The following is a 25077-nucleotide window of genomic DNA, read 5'->3' on the forward strand; positions in this document are numbered from 1 at the left end:
TTTTCGTCTTCATGTGTATTTAATCAGTAGGTACATGTATTCCTGAGGCACGTTACAACAATGGGTTCGAAGGTACATGTGCTTAAGTAAAATTAGATAGAACTAGTGTGATCAATTAAAATAAATTTATTAAATTAATCAAATGAAAAGTACAATACACAAGTTTAATATAATGTCCCAATCCACAGTGTAATGTACAATAACAAAAATTATATTTAAAAGGTCACATACGCGTTAGACTCGGTGAAAGGTGCTAACGGCTTAAGGTGCTAGGTGCTACCGATGATACTGGAGCAAACTGGTTCTAGGTGTCCGGTGTTCAGGTGCCAGATGCTACTGATATAAGCTAATTGGTTCTAAGTTCCATCTTTACTTGACTGGTGCTATATTACCTTACTCGGTGTTAGGAGCTATGTTTCTGCTGAAATATACTAAGTCTAAACTCGGAACATAAATTCACAAAGTAACTCGGTGAAAGGTGCAAGCGCACCCGACTATCTAAATAATTCCGCACATGCTCAACTAAAGTCCACCACCCTAAATCTATAACTTCTGGTTATAAAATAAAGTAATTTATCTCATTAAAGTAAAAAGTATGCCATGCAAATTTACCAACACCTCGGGTACATACACGCAACAGATAATTAATTCAAGTACGGTGTCGTAATTTAGTCAAACGATGCAACTTCACACCGAACTATAAGAATTGACTAAGTCTTACTTGCCAATTAAAATATAGATCTAATAAAATACAAATTCAAACTACTAACAAATTACAAACTTAAAACAACAATTACAAATGTTACTGGGAGAGACAATTTTCTGTGTCTCCCAGGGTCAGAATCCCGAGTGCACCGACAATCTAAATATTACTTCAAACTGAATAAATGTTCTTACTGCGCTAAAACTTGTAATAAAACTATTTCAAAATATCTGAATACTTTAAAATTCTTACTTTATTCATGTATAAATACCTCGGATCAGGTGCACGGTGCTGTGCAAGGTGGAACTGCAAGCGGAATTCTGACAAACGCACTTTCAAAATCTTGTCTTTTATACCTTGACGCAATGGTGCATCGTCTACGTCATATGTCATTCGTAAAACTTCAAAAACTTTTCTTTAATCAATGTACTTGAATACTTTATTTACTAATACAACATCTTTAAAACTTGTTAATTGATATACGATTTTTAATCTAATCCAGACGTCTTATTCATAAAGTTCTGTATAGAAAGTGTACAGGTATGTCGGCGTATGTAGCAACTTATCCGGAGATCCGTATTTTATACCATTCTGGTTCTACAATTAGTGTCTAAAAGCCATTTCCAGTACACATCCAATAAACATGATAAAATAACGGTGATAATTCACAAGAGAATTCTTTATCTTGACTATATCGTAAGATTTTAGATATACAATTTGATAATTCTAAGGACACTCTAAAAGTTCAGTAACTCGTAATTAAGCAGCATAACTACGGACAATCGCCATACAAAATGTAAACAATCATTCTAAGTTCTATAAAGAGAAATTGCCTTTAAAATATTCATGCAGGCACAACAACTATAAATTATAGTTCAAAAGAGTTCAAAAGTTTAGAATAGAAAGATTGATTAAAGAAAACTAAGGGTAAGAAAAAATGTCGGAAAATCACATTGGTCTTACCATCATGATTGTTAAGCGTGATTTGCCATTAATTTTCTATCTTAAGGTTAAACAAAGTGATAGCTGTTTGAATTCCCATTTGTTAACTTTTTCAAATAAAAGTAATGACGATAGATTACAAGACTGGACTCTGTAATTGCCTTTACGCATGATTATTCTTTTTAAAAACGGTAAAAGCGTTTAAAACAAAACCCATTTTAAGTGCAGGTAAAGATTTAGATATTGTATCTCCGAAGATAAAGGTAAAATTCTTTTATTTCCTTCTTGAAAGAAATTTAATTATCAAAGAGAGCAATGCCTTATATGATATCCTACCCAAACATCCATAACATACATGGGCGTACATAAGCCCTATGCGTGTTTGTGCAACGTTGCTTAAGAATCTTTTTTTTTTAGAATTAAAAACACATTTAAAGTTTATTGTTAATTGTATGGCAGATTTTGGCCACAGTGGTCGGATAAGTATTTCAACAATCAACATCAACTTTAGGCCGCCAGACAACAGGGCTTACCCCCTACAACATCATTTTATGTGTTGTCCGAAATGGAAAGTAGCATGCTGGGTTGGGGTTCTCAATCATGCTACCAACACATCAACATTTAATTAAAAACACATCTATTTACTTTAAATTATCTATATATAAAAATATTATCAAATCAACATCAACGTAACATCAGTCAACATCAATGTAACAACAGTCAACATCATATTTCACAACCAACTGCAAGGTGACGATATGGCCACATGGGCACCTGATGAATGTGTGCATTTGCAGACATAAATGTACAATCAGGTTTCCCTACACCACATGGTGGGGATAGGAACCTTAAAGACGATTTTAAAATTCCGGACAAATTTCTGGATTATGCAACTGACTGAGAGACAAAGTAATCAACCAAATAAACCATTATTACAAATCAACAAAATACATATAACACCATCAATATTAGCATCAAACAATAATATGACAACAAAAGCCTTGATAACGGTCTATATTTACAGACAACCTGAAAAAAATGCAATAATATTATATGTATATTTGTAAAAGATTTTTTTATACCATGTTGCTCAACCATATTGAGATGGCTTGGAGAACATATATTTAATTTTTTTTTTACAAGTTCTAATGTAATGTTGCATCATTTTCCATACCATTAAAAAACGAGGAAATTTAGATTTCTCTTTTTTTCTAAAGGAAAATAAAACATAAAGTATATCAAAAAAATCTTAGTGATTATGCATTCAATAGTTTATTTAATGAGAGGAAACTACTCGGGTTTTACCACTTTGAACGAGGGTGCTCAATTTCAAAGGTTGTCTGTTTTCAAGGTTAAGTAAATTGATAGTGTCTTTTAATTCCTTTTTTCTGTTTACTTTTTCATTATTGAACAGAATTCAATGAATTTCAAGACATGAATCAGTATTTGCACACACGCATGATAATTGTTCTATAAATATTAAAACATTTAAAATGTAGCGATTTTCAGTGCAGAAATAGATTTAGAGAATGCATACATGGAAAACAAGGTAATTTTTTCAACTTCCTTTTTTTGAAATAAGAAAATAATTTTAAGATCTATTAAAATGGTTTTAAGAAAAAAATTATTCAAAGATTATTTTTATAATACGTTTAAGTATTTAGTCTTTTACAAGAGATAGGCTCTTTTGAATTGAGAAAAAGTATGGTCTTAGGACACAAAAAATCTTGTTTTATATCTTCCTTTTACCTTCTTTTGGCTCATATACACTGTACAATATAGTTGTTGAAGAAAAAAATATTTATTGACGTAGGTATTTTTTTCCTTTCTGTGAAAATCCTCCGAAATATTCTGGAGGAAATCAAACGTTCATACTTTTTACTATTTCCAAATCCATTTATATCATAAAGTTTATAAAATGTTAAATCAATATATAAAACCATATTTTTTTAGACATAAATCACATGTAAAACATGTTTCATGTTTTCTACGGCAATATTAATTAATCAGTAGTAAAATTAAATAACATTGATTTTTTTGTGTGTGTTAACCTAATCTTTTTTTTCAATTGTCTATAACTACGAGGGTCATCCAAGAAGTTCGTGGACAATGACGCTTTTGTCAAAATAAATGGTTCTATATGCATCTGTTGCATACACTACTGGACGAAAAAAGTGCTGAGAATCCCAAATTTTACTGATAAAGTTTGATAATTACTGATAATGTGATGTTGTTGCTGATAAATACTGATATTTACTGTTATTATTACTGTTGTTGCTGATATTTTTTGTTGTTTCTGATAAATACTGATAATTACTGTTGCCTTTTACTGTTGAGTCTGATAAATACTGATAAATACTGTTGAGGTACTGTCGTTGCTGAGAATTGCTGATAATTACTGTTGAGGTACTGTCGATGCTGAGATTTACTGACAATTACTGTGGTCATTGTTTTTAACCTGGTAATTGGTTTAAAAATAAAACAGAGGGCTATAAAAACCTTCAATTATTACTTTCTTTTACTTGAATTATCATGGCAAAATTTTCATATTTTTTTTTAATGTTCTGCTTGTGGCAAAATTACAATACTGTATGTATGTATGCTGATCTCAATTTCTACATTACGTTAACTTTGTGAAAATTTTGACAATAATCAAATGAATTATTAATAGAATGAATGTATAGAAATAGAATTAATAAAAAAAAATTAACGGCAGAAAAAAAATGGAATTTTACTTTTGCATAAGATCTTATTGAAAAATAAACTGTAAATAAAAAGAAAATTATTCTATCTTAAAAAAGATCCATCGCCGCGTTTCCCGACTCCAAGAAAATTATGTAGGGAGATCGATGATCTTTTTTTTCAATAATATGAAAAAAGTTCTTAATGGATGGGAAAACAATCGGGATAAAAAAAGTTTCCTGCAGGTTAGAAAAGTTTGATTTGTTCCGTTTTCACTAAGTCAACTGGTCGAGTTTGGACAAGATTTTGTTTTTGAAGGCTTTTTTTTTCTCGAAAACAATTATATTTATCTTGTTAAATGTTCAGTTTTCTGGTCTCTTTTTGTCGAAATATTTGAAAATTTGCTCGGAAATTAGAAATTTTATCCCTTTTAAAAATTAACTAAGAGGTGAAAACAGGTTTGGATATGTTCAATTTTGTGGGCACTGATTTTAATTAATAATTTATTTATTGATTCATTTATTTTAATGTTATGTAGACGTTTGTAGATCGTCCAAGAATTAAACTCCTCCACATGTACATATGTACAAGTACACACTGTATGCATGTGCAACCGGCAAATGGGGAGAGCTGATTAAAAATTAGAGGTTAAGAATCCCTCAGTACAAAGGTACATGTGTTTAGTTTGTCTTAAAATTTAAATACAAAATCATTTTTTATTTAATCAGTTTTGAAATCTCATTAATTTTTTTTTTACTTGATTTTATGGAATGGGAAATAAGAAATGAAATGAGACTTAATTTAATATGTTACTATTGGTATATGATCAAATTAATCGATTTTAATTTTGCATGGTAAAAAGTTGAAAGGGAAACACCTTTAAATTGATTTCAATTGATCAGAAATCGGTGATCGACCTGTGATTTGGCTGTATTGTGTACATGTCTTCAGCCCCGGGGAACTTGTATATTCCATGCAAATTGTAGTGGTCAGCGTACCAATGGGCACTAATTACCTATTGTTCTTCGTCTGCGGCTACCGGTGTTTTCAATAAACAAACGACCTACACTGTACATGTACTCGCTACTTTGGAACAATCTTAAAGTTTATGGTCGCACGAAAAAAAAAATTCCATAATATTGAATTTGATGACGAATAAAATTGATAGAAAAAATATTTAGAATAGAACACTTTGGTACTATAATGAAAAAAAAGATATATACATTCACATCATGTACGTTGTACAGACTTATTTTCATTATTATTTCAATTCTCAAAGATCTATCTTCTTCAGTATTTAATTTCATTTTTTAGTTTTACGCATATTTCTTCAATCAATCAATCATTTATTTGAATCTTTTTACCATTTTACTTTAGTATACATAGACCACAAAAACATATAAAATGTATGTGATATTATACATAACAGTAGGTCTAAAAGGCATGCGTGAATAAGAAACCAAACAAAAAAAAAAATTGTAGATTGCTAAATGCGAAGTAAGGGAATTTAGGCCGGGGAGTATATTTTGTTTATCAGATAAAAGAATATCCCGGGGGAGGTGGTCACATGTATTTTCAATTCTGAATCTCTGCTAACGATTGTTTGGGACCGGTAAATACGTAGACGAGAAATTGACTTCACTTTTTAATAAAAAAAAGTGTGCAAAATATAAAATCATATAAATATAAAGAGAAAGATTGTTTAGTGAAGCACTTTTTTAAATTAATATTAGCATGGATTGTTCCCAATTCAAATGCAGGGAAACTCCACTTCGCTTAATCCGAGAAAAAAAAACCTTAAATGTATGGATTTTGAATGTCAGAAACATGACGTTGTGTATCGCACTCATGAATAAATGTTATAATAACTTCAGTTCTGAAATTTGTATGGTTCATTGCAATTGATTGTCTAAAATAATCTTATTCATGCATATAAAAAATTCGATAAGTATATATAATATCATAACTTGCATGACTTTTAAAACACACAACTAAAGAACAGACCTTGCCCTATCGACTATCACTTAACTGTAGACAGTATTTCACCCCCTCCTTTTTGTGCTACAGTCAAGTAAAATCATATAAATAAGCACCAAATCTGTACTGTTCGTTTATACAAAGGTCTCGGAGAAAAATGGAATTAAAAAAAAATTATAATCACTGCACAAAATTCTAATTTTACAAAAACGCAAGCCGTAACGATATCCCTATGGCAGAATGTACTAATAATTGACCCGATTCTAAACGAAAGTAGAACTTTTACACGTAGTTGACATGTATGTTCAATAAAAACAAGCACAAAGTTTGCATTAATGGAAAAAGTTTATTCAAGTTATGATTTATTTTATTTAGTTTTTTAACTGACTGACCGCATATAACATGTTTAAGGAGTGGCGCATAATATTAGAAGCCATATGCCCATAGACTTAAAACTGTATACAATGAAAAATGAATTAGCCTAAACAAAGACGTATATTTCATTGACTGAAAATCACTCTGCATAAGATTTATGTCATGTAGTGTACAATCCTTAAGCCTTAACAAATAATTTAAAAGAGATTGAGAGAGAGAGAAAGCTAGAAAGCGACACGATATAATATTCGCAGGGAGGACATCGGAGAACTAGAGCGCGCTGTCTACATAATATATATATAAAAAAAAATAATTAAAGATGCTTCAATTTCATTATTTAACTCTGTCACATTCTTCTATAAAATAACAAGTGTACGCTTCAAGACTAGATTTTATGAAAAATATTTAATACTGTTTTGTTAAAATGAGAGCTTAATTTAAAAGTAATTGGAAAAGGGGGGGGGGGGTGTTTTTAACTTAATGTGCTCATGCATTTTCAGTTCTCCACACGGTAAAATAAATTGATATTTAAAACCATTGACTGTATTGAAATATTAAAGAAACCCACAAAAAGCTTTTGATGACAGTACACATACATGTGAGAAAAAATATGAGATGAGATTTTTTTAACAAAAATTAAACTTTTGAAAAAAATACTTGGGAAGAAAAACCACTGCAAATACAACAGAATAATTTTCCTCAGATAATGTCATCTACGTTTAAGGAGAAATTTAAAGAAAAAAACATAAAAAATTTATAAAAGCTTATGTTAACATTATGGTCAAAAATTATTATAATGAAATTAATATATGAAAACTGAAAACAAATTAATAAAATGTGACTTTTTTATTTAGAATAATTTATTTTGTAACTGACTGTAATGGATTTGTTAAAATACTTTAAAAAAAAAACAACAAATAATCATTTCTCAGGCTATTTTAATCCATTCCCAGGTCAAAAACAATGACCACAGTAATTATCAGTAAATCTCAGCATCGACAGTACCTCAACAGTAATTATCAGCAATTCTCAGCAACGACAGTACCTCAACAGTATTTATCAGTATTTATCAGACTCCACAGTAAAAGACGACAGTAATTATCAGTATTTATCAGCAACAACTAAAATTATCAGCAACAACAGTAATAATAACAGTAAATGTCAGTAATTATCAGCAAGAACAGCACCGTATCAGTAATTATCAGACATTATCAGTAAAATTTGGGATTCTCAGCACTTTTTTCGTCCAGTAGTGATATCAACATATTTCTAATGAAAAACCAAGTCAGAATGGTTTGATACTTATTTTGGAAACTTAATTTTCTTGTAAAAATCGGGGTCTTTAAAAATTGCAGATTGTGCGCACGGGCCTGTCTGACGTTAAGCTAATTTCATTATAACGTCAAACATTTGGATTTTACCTTAACACATTGTTCACGGACACACACTTCATTTCTTTTTTAAAGCGCAACGCACTTCCAAGTGCTAACAATAATCTTTAAGTATAGATAATTTAATTAATTTTTAAAACTCAAAACAATGCACAAAAAATTATGAGCGTCATTTAAATAAACATTTCGTATACACAAACTCCACAGCCCAGTCCGACGCTGCGCTAGATTTATAACAACATTATGAATAGAAATCTCCATTTTCAGTAAATAACATGTGTTTTTAAATTCTTGTACTAGTGTCTTCGAATTTGTACACACCGTTGAAAAATCGTATATACCATTCTGAAATTGATACACTAAATATATTTCAATAATTTTGAGTTGTTTTAACAAATATTTTGTCTCTTACGTTGTTTCAACAGTTTTAAAAACTATTTTTTTTTGGTCGGACGCTGCCCCGTGCAGACGGCCGACGTCGCTTTTTTTTGTCGAGTTTTAACACATATTTGTTAGGGGTTTTGTTTAGTATTTGTAATGTCTATATATTAAGCGATACTTGAGATATCATTAATTTGTTATATCTTCTTTATCTGTGTTACATAAAATTTTTATTAATTTTTGACTTCTCTTATATAGAAAATAATCATTTTAATTCGAATACTTTATATCAGAGTTTATGTCATTTTAACCTTGGTCCGTGTGCACTATTTGCGACCTTTAAAGACACCGATTTTTACAAATATTTTACGTTCTATCAATAAAAATTAAATCATTCTGATTTGTTTTTGCATAAGAAATATTTTGATATACAAGAGATTTATTTTCACAAAAACGTCATCGTCCACGAACTTTTTGGACAACCCTCGTATTGTCATAATTAGGTATTTATCCATTTGACTTTTTAAATCTTGTTGTATTTTCTTCATGAACAACCCCATAACATTGTTTTATGATAACTTAAACATAGCTTCATGATTTAATAGAATGAAAATAAAAAGATTATTAAAAATCGAAAAGATTGGAAACTGAATTTTTGACTTAAAAACAAGGCAAAAAAAAAATTTACTAAAAACCGAAACAAATATCAAAAACTAAAATAAATACAAAAAAAAAAAATAATAAAAAAAGAAACATAATACCTGCCGACATATTAATCATTATATTTTATAAATAGATATTCTTAAGTTAGTGTCAATCAACATTTTTTTTTTTATTATTTTACATACATGTATAATTATTTTTTGTGGAGGTAGATGATGCAGTTGTAGCTGTTTTTATCTTTTGTAGCATTATGAACTTTGTAGTTATTGAACTGTGTCTTCTTGCCATTGTAACAAAATTTATTCGAGTGCAAACCTTGGAATGTTCGTCAAATAAACGATGTGTATGTCATAAAATAAAGGGAGATTTATGGGCAATGTGTGAAAACCTTACACTTGCAGCAGCACCTTCCTTTAGTAATGACGTCATTCTTGCTAATAACCGACTAACCGATTTCCCTAAAAATCTACCTCTTAATGTCACTTTTATGGACGTCTCACGAAATTTGATGAGAATCGTGAATCGACAATCCATGGAAAAATACATATATCTGCGCAATTTATCTATATCACATAATTCACTACAGATAATCGAGTTGGGTTCTTTTTAAAACTCTTTATATCTCCAGCACCTTGATATTTCCGGAAATCTGGAGCTCACTCTGGAGGTTTTGGCAAATATATCGAGTGATTTGAGAAATTCTTCTGCTATTCGCGTTTTAAATTTTGGAAATCTACAATGTACGTACGGCGTAAGTTTCATTGTTAAAAAATATCACCTACTTGGACTTAAACAGACACTTTTAGAGGAACTTAATTTGGCATCAAATCGTATCAACAGTCTTGAAGCGGATGTTTTGACTGAGCTACCCAAGTCCCTAAAGCATCTGAACCTGGCCAATAATAAACTCAGTTTTGGGGTTTATTTAGTAGAATTTGGTGATTTGCCAATTATCATGTCTATCAATGCGAGTTTCCAGTCCTCTTTTCATCAACTAAATGTAGAAAACATCCTCATGGACTGCAACGATGTTCGAAAGGTTTCTGCAACTTTAACAAATAACCAGACTAAGGACCCGAGAAGGAGCATGCCATTACTGAGACCGAAAAATAGAACATTCTACCTGCCATCTACTCTCCGAACAGTGTATTTTCACGATAACATGTATAAAATTACCCTTCAGGATTTTTCATTCAAATTTATTGGTAAACCTACTTTGTCAAAGCTTTATTTGCAAAACAATATTATCTAAGAACTGAATGGACCCATTATAGGCATGAGAAGTGTCATTTATGCAGACTTTTCAAATAATTTTTGCAGCTTTATCTCACGCAGATTTTTTGAAGATTTTAGAAATTTGTCTCATCTTGATCTTTCCTATAATGCACTCGGTGAAAGTCTTGAAAATGACTTAGATGGAAAAATCTTTCAAAATCTGAGGATGCTCACTTCCCTGAACTTAACTCGAAACAGGATTATTCGACTTCCGGCAAAAATCTTTCAAAATCTAGTCCAACTTAAACAATTAAATCTGAGCTATAATTCTCCTGGTGATTTTACGATGTCTATAAACCATATGGTTCATTTGTTTTATATAGATCTCTCTTAGAACCAAATATCAACGATAGATAAGGAAACTAGAAAAATGTTGCACGCAATATCGCAAGAAAAGTATATCTATTTGAATTTAAAGGGCAACAGATTGAGATGCGATTGTGGAAATTTAGAATTCGTGAAATGGGTTCTCACTTCCAAGATTATTGTTTTTCTTCATTTTGATGATTATTCGTGTAATTTTTTCGAATTCCACTAAGGTTCGGTTCTCAGATATTCGATTACTCGAACTGTTGGAAAAGCAGTGTTCCTCATATACTTTAATCATCGTGATTATGACATCACTTATTTTTGTTATCTTAACAATCACCATCAGTCGTATAATTTATAGATATAAATGGAAATTGAGATATATGTATTACGTCGCAAGGGAAAAGTACAAAGATAATGAAAAGAGCAAGAAACAACAGATTTGTTTCACTTCGATGCATTTGTATCTTATGCTGAGAAAGACAGAACATTCGTCATCGACCTTGTAAAGCGTCTGGAAGAAGAATTCAATCTAAAGTTGTGTATACACCATCGTGATTTCATCCCAGGAACAGGGATAGCAGATAATGTTACCAATGCTATTCATAATAGCAGGAAAACCGTCTGTGTCCTTTCTCCACATTTCTTACAATCATACTGGTGCATGTTTGAACTAAACATGGCACGCATTGAAGCCATTTATTCCCGAAACGGTGAAAATTTTTTGCTCCTTGTGGCTTTAGAGATAGACGCCATGAAAAAACTTCCATTTTCATTCATGGATTTATTTGACTCAAAATCTTATATAGAATTTCCGGAGGGAGGAGATCAGGACGAAGAAACAGGCTCTAGATCTAAACTTGGAGATGTTCTTAAATCGTGCAACTTAAACAGTCATTCAGCTATGCAGCTGCTACGCTGTGGAATTCTCTACCAAATCATGCTAGGGAACTTTCCACCCTCAGCCAATTTAAAACTTTCATAGAGACATGGACGGGGGAAAAATGCAAATGCAGTTCCTGCAGAAACCACAGCGTAGGGCTGCATAGCTGATGAGACAATGTTTAGAAACAGTTGAATTTTCATTTATTTTTGAAATCTTTCATTTTCTCTGATATCACCTATCTCATTTTTTTTTTCTTCCTTTAACCTCACAATATGCATATCTTGCCTATGTAGGTAGGGACTGACCCAATCACTGGGCAGGATGTGTATTGATGAGGAACATAAATTACTTTAAAATTATTATTATTATTATTTATTTTTATTTTTCATTCTTTCCTTCGTTCTCAATTTGGTTAAGCTATGTCTGTGTGAATTTTAAATTTCCTAAACTTTCAAATTTATTCAGTTATCGGGTTTTTTTTTATTTATTTATTTTTAATATTATTAATAACACAATTAGTTATTTTTATCTGAATTTATGAATTAAACTTAGTGCTTAACTTTATTACATGTACTATCATATGACTTTTATTTATTTATTTATAATACTCACGTTATATTTATTATTGTTTTTCTTAATGCAGTCATATTGCTTTTCAAGTTGTCTATTTTTCTTTAACTTATTCTAAAGAAACTATAAATTCTTAAAATTTGTTAAATTCTTAAAATTTATTTTATCTGTAATAATTTTTGTATGTGTATATATGTACATTTGTTTTTGCATGATAATTTATGTGTAAACGTCTTTCTGTGATATTTTAACTGTGATAGTCGGTTTAAGAGCTCTACAGACTTCATGTTTATTGTTATGTATGTATACAATACCGACTTTAAATAAAATTTACTTACTTACTTACTTACTTAATCGTGGGACAGCAAGTTTTGATATCTATCTGCAATAATTTTGCAATAATTATACAGAATTTTATAGTTTTAAACACAGTTCGATTAGTGATTTTCTTGTCATATAAATGGGACTAAGCATATCTCTGTTTATGTTTCTGAAAATTACAGATAAATTATCTAAGCATTTTCTATCTATGTCACAGTATCATTTCTTTAAAATCAATAATATGGAAGTTGGCATTAAATGAATATTTAAATTAAAACACAACACTATGATTTTTAGTATATACTTATTTGGTAGTTGAATCTAGATCTGTCACAGTATTTTCGAAATGCTCAGCTGAGTTTTTCGAATGCCCTGTTACATAATTTTGTTGTTGTTTTTACAAGTCGACCTTGATTGAATTTTTAGGTTTTAACCCTATATGCAGGTGAAAATGTATAATTATATTTCATAATAAGTAATTAGACAATGGAAGAGTTGAAATGCGTCCATTTTAATCTGAGTTACTTTCCCTGATTTGTGTGTTCTGCCTAACATGAAGATATGTAAAAAAAAAAAAAAAAAAAAAAGTGGCACCTTCTGTGACGCCTTTTATTTTGAATTCAATGTAAAATATCGACTTTTAACATGAAATACAGTTCATATACTTGTTTCTTGAAAAAATGTCGTTGAAAGATGTTATCCTCTATTTAATTGTGTAACACAAAGGAATAATGTCATCGTATGAGTTTATAATTCTTTTATTCTTAAGGTGACTATTTTGACAGTGCCATTAATTGTTAAACAGATTCCAAAAGATTGTTGTTGACCTTGTGTCTAAAAGAATTTTATCAATTTTTATTAGCGATCCTGACATCCTTTTAAAATTAAATCACAATACTGGTGAGTTGTTTTCCCTTTCTCATATTTAACTCTGAATTGTCTGGTTAATATCAAAATTCTAAAGCAATAAAAAATTTTTTCTACTTTTCTGAAGAAGAAAGTATAATTTTTATTAAGGAATTAAGTTTACTTCGTGAAAACATAATGGTGTTTCAATCAAATGAATCCCAAAATTCTTAGTTTCACATAATTTTCATATAATTTTTTTTTATTTCTTTCTATTTTTTGTGTCTAATGTTTAAAAGTTACCTAGATTTTTTTTAAAGTTAAAACTGAATAAGGAAACTGGATTAATAAATTAAAAAAGCGTTACGCGTACTTTGCGTAAGGACAAACACGTTTTAGTCAATATTATTTGTTGTAAACAGACATGTTTCTTTTAATTGCAAGGATAATTAACATCTCATCTACAACTTCATGAAACTAATTTTCATAAATGAAATTCTGATTCACGGGGTACGAGTCTCTTTTAAAGTGGAGTTCATCATATTTTTTTAAAATTAATAATACAATAATGAAGATGCACACATTTAAACTGATATAAAAAATATTCAGTGCGTGTTCTTTTTCGCCATCTTCACAAGCCACTGGTTTCTGATAGGCCATTCTCCTCTTGAACACTTTACATACAGTGCTGGGAAAGAAGGGATTTGACATCGTCACGTGATTTCAAATTTGAACATGGATGCATATAGTGCGTCATCAGCAAAAAGTATTTAAATCATGTTCTATTCAGTGCAAGTCTATATCTTCAATATAGATTCTATGAAATTATATTTTGCAAATATCTTAAGATATTGGATGAGAAATATCTATTCATGGAATAGCAAGTGATCATCGTTTAGTTGTCGTTTTCATTCATGGGAGAAAAGAGTCAAAATATATCCCTGAACGCAGTCATTTACAAAAATAAATCGCTGATTAGTCGATCGATGTTGATCCATTTCAATCCCAACTTAAGAAAAAAAAAATCTAAACTTTTAAATACCCTATGCCAAGGGTTTGTGAGAAAAGCATATCAGAACCCCTAGGATAACGAAAATGTTTTATTTTTGCAATTTTCTATTTAAACGGTATATTTTGTTGGCCGCTTTGATGCTTTGCATCAATTGAATTTGTAGGTTGCAAGTTCTCTGCTAAGAAGAACTAGTTACATTGACAGGCATCGATTTAAAATATTCTTTACTTGCATGTACTGGCGCATATTGTTAATTAGATGTTTTACCCATGTAAATAATGTATTTGTACCATACAGAATAAATAGGGAGATCGTAAAAAAGAGATCTCGGGATTTTTTTATACATGTCCTTGATATCTATCAAGTCAATTAATCACGTCGTTGTGTGCAGTCACCCTTTACAAGAAAGAAACATGAATGCCATATACGGATAGCTTGTAAAACGCCTTTTATTTTTTTAAAGGTAACTAATGTCAACCTGTAATGCTAATTTGTACCTTAATTTTTTGGATGTGTGTTTGAGGAATTCCGTATTTTTATATACAAATGTATTATAATTTTTTTTTCAGATCTTTGCACTGGGTTTTGTTTTATTTTGAGAGGTATTTTTTATTGATTGTAGAAACATCTACATCACCACAATATAGAATATAAACAATATTACGAGGACGAACAAAGAACATGTTCTACGTACTAAGCCAAAGAAATTTGATTACAATTGTCAACGTTTATATAGTCCATTCCTTTATTATTTTCCGTATAAAATAAAATAGAGTCATTTAAAGAGTCCAGATTTTATTTTTAGTCGAAAAGAGATTCATATTAAATTTCCGGTATTAATAAGAAAGGTATTATTATACATGTATTCTAACGATAGCTATTATACATATTAAATTGAGTGATTGATAAAATTAATATTATGGTTCAAGCATATTCCTCCTACTCTATGTGTCATAATTTGGAAAATTCAAAATCTACACTACCCAGGATGCTTACAGTAGTTCCTGAGAAGAAGATTGTTCTCTAATTCTTTAATATCCTTATTATTCTTAATTTTTTTATGCACAAAATAAAAGTCACGTTCACAGTGCTTCAAGCGTAAAATTCAAGACTCTATGCTTGTTAGTTTCTATTGAATAAACAGTGAAGACAGGCATGATTTTAAATTTCAACGCTTTGTTGAACTGAAATTTAAACTTAGTGATTAAAATATGAATGATAATGTTTGGAATTCCCCTTCTCTCTCTCTTTAGAGGTGAATAAGGAGAATTAGTACATTTCTTCAATAAATCAACCAGGAGTTTTCATCAATCATCATTTGAGAAGGAAAATTATTGAAAAGTAAACAAGCAGCCGAGGATGTTTTTGACGAGGTGTGTTAACCTGGCAGATGACTCTATAAATAGTATGTAATAGACTAACAAGTTCACGTTATATTATGTACGAAGGTCGTTCAAAAAAAATCTGCAATTATTTACTCTTACAGAAGTCATATAGTTATGAAAATTCAAAGAAATATGTATCTTTATGATCCAATACATTTCGGGCAAAAGAACTGCGAACGATAGCATTGTTCTCCCGCCTACCTCCGAGTCAATTTTCAAAAGGTAACATATTCGATGAATTTTTAATATTTTTTATAGATAATTATCTGGATTTTCATAAAATATTTCTTATTTGGGAAAACAAGGAGAGATAACTCTAAAATTTTGGTAAAACTTGTGTTTTTCACTATAGAAATCAACAGAAAACGGAAAAATATTTTTAAAACATCTTCCCCCCCCCCCGTGTCACAAAAATTGCTTTTTACAGGTAATATAGAATGTTATTTCACATATTCATACATGTACCAAAGCTTTTTGTGTGACACGGGGGGGAACATATGTTTATTGATAAAAAAACGATAAAAATGCTTATTTTCCATCATGTTCAAGGCAATATACAACTGAAACATTATATTTTATTAAGGTCTTCCGTCTTCACGGAAGACCTTATAGCGATTCTACTGTTTCTTATTATTATTATTTTTCCGTACATCAAAATTTGTGCACGCGATTTCTCAAAGATTACTGAATGGATTTTCATGAAATTTACAGGAATAATGTGTTGTTATCTGAAGTTATTTTTTCCGAGAGATTTTTGGAAAACTCGCTTTCGGTGCCAAGTTAAGGGACTTTTCCTGAAATTAAAATGACATTTTGTCCGCGGTTAAACTCAAAAACGGTAAAAGATATCAACATGAAACTTTCAAGGATTAAAGATCGAGATAAATACCATCCAGGACGCAACTCTTCGTTCGTCGTCGGTACTTCCTGTCGTTAGGAGAAGCTAATTTAAAAAAATCTCATTTTCTAACTTTTTTGTTTTTCAATATTTTTTATCAATTTTTGGAATGATAATAGAGACTTTTTGATTGATTCTTACTATGTAAGTTGTTTGGATATTGGTTTGTCTGAACTCTAGATATTAACATTTGAAAATCTCTCTCGGCTATCTCTCTCTCTCCACCATTTCGCGAGTAGGGGTTTATGGAGGCAGCTGAGCGTTTGATTAAACGATTCTGACATAAGGATACATGAAATGTAAAAAACTACTTCGACTCTAACGAAGTAGTGAAATGGTTGGAGGAGTTACCTCCCGTTACTTGTTTATATTATAATAGATATTTAATGTAGATATTGTAATTAATTGGTCAATTGACAACAGAATTATACAAGTTTTATTGATAAATGATGTTCTGTTAGAAAATAATAATAGTGTTGCCAAAAGAAAGGCAGTCTGTAGTATTTTATCAATATGATATCTGATAACTTATGATCGTTGATTAAGTTGAGGTACAAGGGGGCAGTACAGCTAATTGGCTTGTGTCTTCACTTTGGTGCAGAAACCTATTAGTGTATCAATCAAATGGAATTGTGCAAAGTTGCCGTAGTCAGTGACTAGTTTAAATATAGCTTTGTGACGTTAGCTATATGTTTGTCATTAGGACAGAAAAGCTCTTACAAAGTTAAATACTGTGTAATTATATTGTAGCTACCTGGATAGAGTTATATAGTCACCAGCAGGTGACTGTTGACTTATGTAGTCAGTTGTATGGTGAGGCAATTGTCATATGGCACCAGGCAGTTGCCGGTATTAACTGAAGATATATAAGTGTACAAAGCACTTAGGTTATTCAATTTAAAGACACCAGGCAGGTGTCATATTATTATCTGTAAATATTGCATTCAATCATATCCCCAGTAAAACTCGGTAATCCGAGCACGGACCTACTGACCGCTCAGGTCCGACACGTTACAGTAGTACCGTATATACTCGCCTATAAGTCGGATTTTTGGGAGTTAATTTCTGGTCCAAAACTCTATGTCCGACTTATAGGCGAGCTATAAAATGAATGGTTTTATATGAGGTCAGTCCCTATGGTATATAAGCTTTTAAAATACAACCGACTTATAGGCGGAACGAATTATAGGCGAGTATATACGGGTAAGTTGCAATTAAGTGTCAATCTTAAAACTAAATTTCCGTTTCACTGCTTTAGTGTAACTGGGCTAGATACAATATGAAATGTTTATAATGTGTTACATATTCTTTCTTAACGTCGAAATAAAATAAAGGCGCTAAGAATGTTTTATTTTTAAAATTTAATAGAAGCTATCATACCTATTTAATAGATCAGTCCAAAGAAAAGGCGCAAATATTTACTCGTGGCGTTTGCCGCGAAATTATGAATGTTTTTTTATAATTCTTAGACAGGTGAACTGTTGCAAAAGTATACACAAGCATGTTTAGAGCAGTACTCTCAATAGCTTAATGGTTAGCGCGTTGAGGATAAAAAAGTAAAAAAAAAGCACATTCACGTTGGCGACATTGGTTCAATCCTCCTTGTGACCAAAATTTTTAATTTCTCTTTTCAGCTCGATTTTACGTGGGTTTCTTTTCCTAAAACGGACGGAAGACCTCTCGTTGCTCGCAACGAGATCGTATCTAGTTGATATATTTATGTTTTATTTATTTGCCTAAAACATAAGAAAAAATATAAGGAACATTTAATCATATCCAAGACTATTTCAAAATATGGTGATGCTTGAAACTCCGATTTCAATGGAAAATATCGCCTACCCCCCTTTTTTCAAGAGCTGGAATTATGAATAATTTACTGTTTAGCGTTGGTATTAAGTCAATTTATCAATTATCATTGAACTGTTCTTTGTATTAAACAAAGATTTAATGGCGAAATAGCTATTTATATTGAATTAAATGGCTCTAAAATGTAGGCGGGAATCGAGAGTTAGCGTGCGTATTTCTTTCTGTATTTTGAAAAAAAAAAAAATTCTAAAAAAGTAACGCTGTGATTATGTCGCTGATCAAAGGGTACGGAGCACAACAAAAAATTGAAAGAAAAACTTTCGGAATCCACAATTTAACTAATAAATTTTCTATAATTTGCAATATTTCTAAATTCATGTAGTATTTCATTTTATAGTATGTGTATATTTACCTGACCTCACTTGTTGATTGATCAGCAACCTGGGAGGATAAGGAGGAACACGTTCACAAAGGTTTGTTTGAAATGGACTTCAGATTAAAAAAAAGAAATAGAAAAGCAACTTCATGTTAGCTAAAAAAAATTTTGATCGTGGTTCTCAGAATGGAAAGATTGCTTTCTTGAGGGAATGTAAATGATAATCCACTTAATTATTTTTCATGTCTTTAAAATGAGACACACACAAAAATACAGAGGCATGATTTGTCTGAGCTTCTTTCTTTTTTTTCAAAATAATGTAATGCATTTCTTTGTCTTATATATCTTAAGATTCAGAAAGCAATTAGCCTAACTTTTCCTTTTTTTCTTCAATTAAAAAGATGTTTTACTGTATTTCAAAGATCCAATACATTTCGGGCAAAATTTCTGTATTTTGAAAAAGAATCTCTTAAAAGTAAAGGTGTGACGATGTCGCTGATGGAAGGGTATGAAACACAAACAAACACTGAAACAAAAACGTGCGGATTTCAAAATTTAACTTATAAATTTTCTATAACTTGCGATATTTTTAAATTCATGTTGTATTTCATTTTATAGTTATATAAATTTACCTGACCTTACTTGTTAAATGACCAGCAACCAGGGAGGATAAGGAGGATTACGTTCACAAAGGTTTGTTTGACATGATATACACTATAATAATAAAGGGTATTTTAAAGTTTCCCCCTATTTTTTTTTTTCTTGATATATAACAAGCAATAAGATACATTTTAAGTTTGGAGCATCAAAATGCTGTTTCAGTTTAAATAATTGAAATGATTTTAAATGTCATTTAAGGTCTAGTTCCAGGTCTTACTACATGTAGTTGATGAATATTATGTGCTTTATATAAAAAATTATTAAAAGTATTGAAGAGATATTTTTATGACTGAACCGTTTTCAAACTTCAATTTACTCGGTTCTATAAAAATACATATTTTTTTTTAAATTAACCGAATGTTATTACATAACATAAAGTTGCTTTTCTTTTTTTTTTTTAATCTGAACTTCATCTTTTACTTACAAAACAACCGTCTCAGGTATAGAATTTTCTTACGAGGATAATTTAACAAATAAAGCAGTATTTTAAACCACTTGAATTTAATTTTAAAATTCAAGGTTGATTTATTTTAAAACTTCCTGTTTCAAAGAATTGGAAAGTTAGTTTTTCCTTGATGGAATTCAAATAATAATCCCCTTAATATCTGTTTAATGCCCTCATGAAACAAAAACAAAAATACAGATATTTTTAAAATTAAATACAGGATTTGTCGAAGCTTCATTCTTTCTTCAAGAATAAGTATTTGTTAAACGCATTATTTGTTAAATGTATTTAATTCTTTGAAATCTCATGAAATATTGTTGAAAATTTATCAATTATGAAAACATTATTGAATAAAATGAAATCAAGTTGGATTTTTTGGAAAGATTGCTTTCTTGAGGGAATGTTAAAAAAAAAAAAATGAAAAACACACAAAAAATTTGATAAACGTCTTTGTTTAATAAATTTTGAAATAAAAAATACAATTAGCTTTTCTTTTCTTCCTTTCTTTAGCTCACCTGAGCCGAAGGCTCAAGTGAGCTTTTCTGATCACATTTTGTCCGTCGTCCGTCCGTCTGTCCGTCCGTCTGCTTTTTATTCAGAAATCGCCAGCAGGAAAGTATTTGTAACAGTAATGTTTTAATTATTTAGTTTTAAATTGCATTTTTTGGCTCCTTAAAGCTGTTTTGAAAACTAGTTGAATAAAGATTTTGAAATCAAGTTGGATTTTTAAACTGAATGGAAAGATTGCTTTCTTGAGGGAATGTAAATATCAATACGCTCAGTTATATTTAATGTCTTAATGAAAAACACACAAAAAATACAAAGGCGTGATGTGTCTAAGCTTCTTTCTTTTTTGTCCAAAAAATGTAAAGCATTTCTTTGTTTAATAAATTTTGAAATAAAAAATACAATTAGCTTTACTTTTCTTCCTTTTTTTCTTCAATTAAAAAGATGTTTTACTGTTTTAAGTAAGAGCGTGTGCATCTTTATAGATATATGTGCGTTCCTTGGCAAATTTTCTTTTAAATTATTTATTTTTTATAATAAAACAGATATTTCTTTAAAAATACCCTTTCCTTTTTTTACAATTAAACATGATGGATTCATGTATTATCGATTGACATTATCTAAAAAGAAATGACATTTTTAACATCTTTGAAGTTTTGCAAAGATTCTTTTATTTTTTTAATTAAATTCGCCAACAGGAAATTCTAGGTACTATTATGCATTAATTATTTTTTACCTTGTAGAAATATGAGTTTCACAGTGACTGGATTTGGATATTTACTCTTCATCATAAGATTAATGCAAGCGGAAGCAATGGATTGTACGACAAACAAACAATGTGTGTGTCATAAAGTCAATGGACAATTGTGGGCGAATTGTGAAGGCCTCAGTCTAACTTCTGCTCCGACATTTGATAGAAATGTCATGGGAATAAATCTTGCTAATAACAAGATTTCGAATTTCCCAACAACTCTTCCATCAAACATTGTTTACTTGGACATATCGAGGAATTGGATTAAAAACATTAATCAACGATCATTGGAAAAATATAATTTTATGAGGAATCTAAGCATTTCCGATAACTTGCTTCAAACTATTGAACTTGGTACCTTTCAAAACTCTTCAAAGCTTGTGCACTTAGATATTTCCGGTAATCAGGAACTGACACTTGAGGTTCTAGCTAACGTATCAAGTGATTTAAAAAATTCAACTTCAATCCGAATTCTAAATTTTGAAAAACTGCAATGCACGTACGGAGTGAGTTTAATTGTTAAAAAATATCATCTTATCGATCTTAAACATACACGACTGGAAAACCTTAACTTGGCTTCAAACCGCATCAACAGCCTTGAATGGGGCGTTCTGTCGGAGCTTCCCACGTCGCTAAAACATTTAAATCTGGCCAATAATGTACTAAGTTTTGGATTATATATAGTGGAACTCGGAAATGTGGCCAACTTGCTGACCATTGATGCAAGTTTTCAGTCTTCCTTCCATCAATTAAAATTGAAGGACTTTTTCATTGGCTGCAATGATACAAAACCGGTGTGTAACAATTCGTCCTCCAATGACAAACATGTAGACTTGTTTATGAACGGATGGCTTTCTGTTCAAAGACAAGCTAATATAACCATCTCCCTGCCCTCGACATTACAATATTTTTACTTTCACGATAATTTGTATAAGATGACTCTTCAAGAGTTTACATTCAGATTTTTCGGGAAGCCTATGCTGTCTCATATTTACATGCAGAACAGTATAATTTATAAACTGAATGGACCAATGAAAGGCTTAGAAAGTGTTATTTATGCAGATTTCTCAAATAACTTTTGCAGCTATATTTCGCCGAGATTTTTCGAAGATTTTAAAAACCTGTCTCACCTTGATCTGTCCAATAATGTTCTCGGTGAAACTATTGAAAATGATATCAATGGAGATATATTTCAAAACCTGCGCATGCTCACCTCTTTGAACCTTACCCGAAACAGGATCGCTCACCTTCCCGCAAATATATTTCGAAATCTCATTTATCTGGAAAATCTTAACCTCAGTTTTAATTCTTTGAGTACGTTTACATTGCCCTTGGAGAATATGGTTAATTTGAAATATCTAGATCTCTCCAATAATCAGATTTCCACAATGAATAAGACAACTAGGACAACTTTGGACGCTATTTCTAAGAACAAGACCTTCTCGTTGAACTTAAAGGGTAACAGGTTAAGATGCAATTGCGAAAACTTCGAATTCGTAAAATGGTTGCTTACTGCAAAGCATGTTATTTTCCAAGATTTTGATGACTATATCTGTACCTTATCAAATTCCTCAAAGATTAGATTCTCAGATATCGAATTACTCCAACTGATGGAGAAACAGTGTTCCTCATATACCCTCATCATTGTCATTATGACGTCATTAATTATCGTCATCTTAACAATCACCACGAGCCGTATTCTTTATAGATATAGGTGGAAGTTAAGATATATGTATTACGTGGCGAGGGAAAAATATAGTGATCAAGGGCAAGAAAAATTAGGCGAGGATTCATTTTATTTTGATGCATTTTTTTCTTACTCAGATAAAGACAGAATATTTGTTATCGACCTAGTCAAGCGTTTGGAGGAGGAATTCAATCTAAGACTGTGTATACATCATCGTGATTTCATCCCAGGAACAGGGATAGCTGATAATATCACGAACGCTATTCACTACAGCAGGAAAACCGTCTGCATCATAACGTCGCAGTTTTTACAATCATACTGGTGCATGTTTGAACTAAACATGGCGCGCATGGAGGCCATTTATTCCAGAAATGGTGAAAACGTTCTGTTTTTGGTGGCTTTAGAGAAAGACGCCTTGAAAAAACTACCATTCTCATTCATGGATTTGATCGATTCAAAATCTTATATAGAATTTCCAGAGGGTGGAGATAAAGATGAAGTAACAGCCTTTCGATCCAAACTTGGGGAAACAATTAAATCTCATGACAATTACTTCAGATCTCTTTCAGCAGATACATTTGGTGATAAATAAGTATTTTGCTATAATTGTAATTTTATCATTACATATGTTATAGGTGGATATGAATTGTAAAGCATAGACGAAAACAGCTAGATAAAAGGTAGATATTTTTAAATATTATGTATTTTACTGCGCATAGTATAAGTTATTGGTGCGCATGCGTGAGGAGATAATTGTTTTCTTTTATAACACTGTGCAAAATTTGACTAATTTTGGACCTATACCAGATTTTGTGCAGGAATTTTGTGAAATTTTGTGTGTTCTGTAGCATTGCTATTCAATTTTTTTTATTTCTGGGATGAATTAAATGTCCGAGTCAGAAAAGCGTCGTCGTCAGTCATCTGTTGGGCAGACACCAAAACCTCAGGCAAAGAAAATGGCGAGTTCGACTGGAAAACTCGGATTTAGATTTGACGGACCGGGTGATTATCATTTGGCAGGCTATCGAAAATTTACAGAAAGGTCAGTTGCAGTTACAAAAGTCTTTGGATAGTAAATTGGATAAATTCCGAAACGAATTTCTATTAAGAATTGACGAGAAACTCAAAGCTATAAAAAGCGATATTGACCTTGAACTTGGCAGTCAACAAAAACAAATCGATGTCCTGTCACAGTCCATCGACTCTATTCTGGGGCCACTAGATAAAGTTGAGAAAATAGAACGACCGGCCTTAGAAATTAGTTCAATCCCAATGAACTGTGCAGGTATTGCTTCAAGCACAGATCCGCTAAATGACCTGAAAATTACTATTATTGCGACAAATGTTGAACAAAAGGGAAATGAAAATGTTTTGGAAATCGCCAATGATCTGGTAGGATGTCTTCATGATTCGGTGAATGTAGTAGCAGCGGCTCGTTTAAAGAGTAGAAAATTTTGAAGGCCAGGAATAATTAAGATAAGTTTTGCAAATCTGGAAAAGAAAAAACAAATTTTGCGGTGAATGTAGTAGCAGCGGCTCGTTTAAAGAGTAGAAAATTTTGAAGGCCAGGAATAATTAAGATAAGTTTTGCAAATCTGGAAAAGAAAAAACAAATTTTGCGGGAAAAACGGACACTCAGATGGATAGAAAAATACAAAAAGGTTTATCTTCGATGTAGCAAATCACATACCGAGCGAATCTTGGAATTAAATGCCCGCACGCTGTTAAATGAACTCCCAGATAGAAAACAGTACCGAATTACTGCTAGTGGTCGCATTGTCAAGAAAACGCAGACGGAAGAGAATACACCGCATCACGTGCAGCACGACCTGGTGGATGAAAAATGGATAGGAATTATTGAACACCCAATTAAATTTAGTCACATCAACGTAGGTGGGTGGACGGTTAACAATCATGATTTAAGTGTGTTACTTATTGAACATATGAATGCGGACATAATAAGCATTAATGAAACTCATCTCAAAGATAATGAGAAATTGGACTTGAGCGATCAGGGATATGAATGCTTTGGATACAAGAGAAATTCTAAGCATATTCGTGCACCAAAAACATTTGGTGGAGTAGGAAGTTTGGTAAGGAAAACAATATTACAACATTTTGTGGTTCGTGTTAATGACAAGTCATGTGAAGATATCTTAGGGTTGGAATTTAAACACAAAGAATCCGACATTCGATTTGCTGTGCACTCGTGTTACCTTCCCCCAGAGA

General features: G+C 31.2%; 2 protein-coding genes and 1 pseudogene across 2 annotated transcripts in view; 2 read left to right on the forward strand and 1 right to left on the reverse strand.

Moving 5' to 3' along the window:
* Positions 1-25077, reverse strand: part of LOC134259430 (uncharacterized) — a gene marked incomplete at its 3' end in the record, with an annotated part of 113949 nt that overhangs the window by 77609 nt on the left and 11263 nt on the right. The gene's annotated exons all lie outside the window — the stretch shown is intronic.
* LOC134259418 (toll-like receptor 4) lies at positions 11082-11683 on the forward strand (annotated as a pseudogene).
* Positions 19462-23733, forward strand: LOC134259408 (toll-like receptor 4). The gene is made up of 2 exons (XM_062741996.1): positions 19462-19491; positions 21154-23733. The coding sequence occupies exon 2, from the start codon at positions 21158-21160 to the stop codon at positions 23438-23440; it is 2283 nt and encodes a 760-aa protein (XP_062597980.1). The 5' UTR covers positions 19462-19491; positions 21154-21157; the 3' UTR covers positions 23441-23733.

The sequence above is a fragment of the Saccostrea cucullata genome, unplaced genomic scaffold (genome assembly GCF_032062105.1).
Source record: "Saccostrea cucullata isolate Sc308-1 unplaced genomic scaffold, CSIRO_AGI_Scuc_v1 ctg6022, whole genome shotgun sequence".
Lineage (NCBI taxonomy): Eukaryota > Metazoa > Mollusca > Bivalvia > Ostreida > Ostreidae > Saccostrea > Saccostrea cuccullata.

Coding starts and splice junctions, on each gene's coding strand:
- LOC134259408 (XM_062741996.1), top strand. CDS start 21,158: ATGAGTTTCACAGTGACTGGATTTGGATATTTACTCTTCATCATAAGA.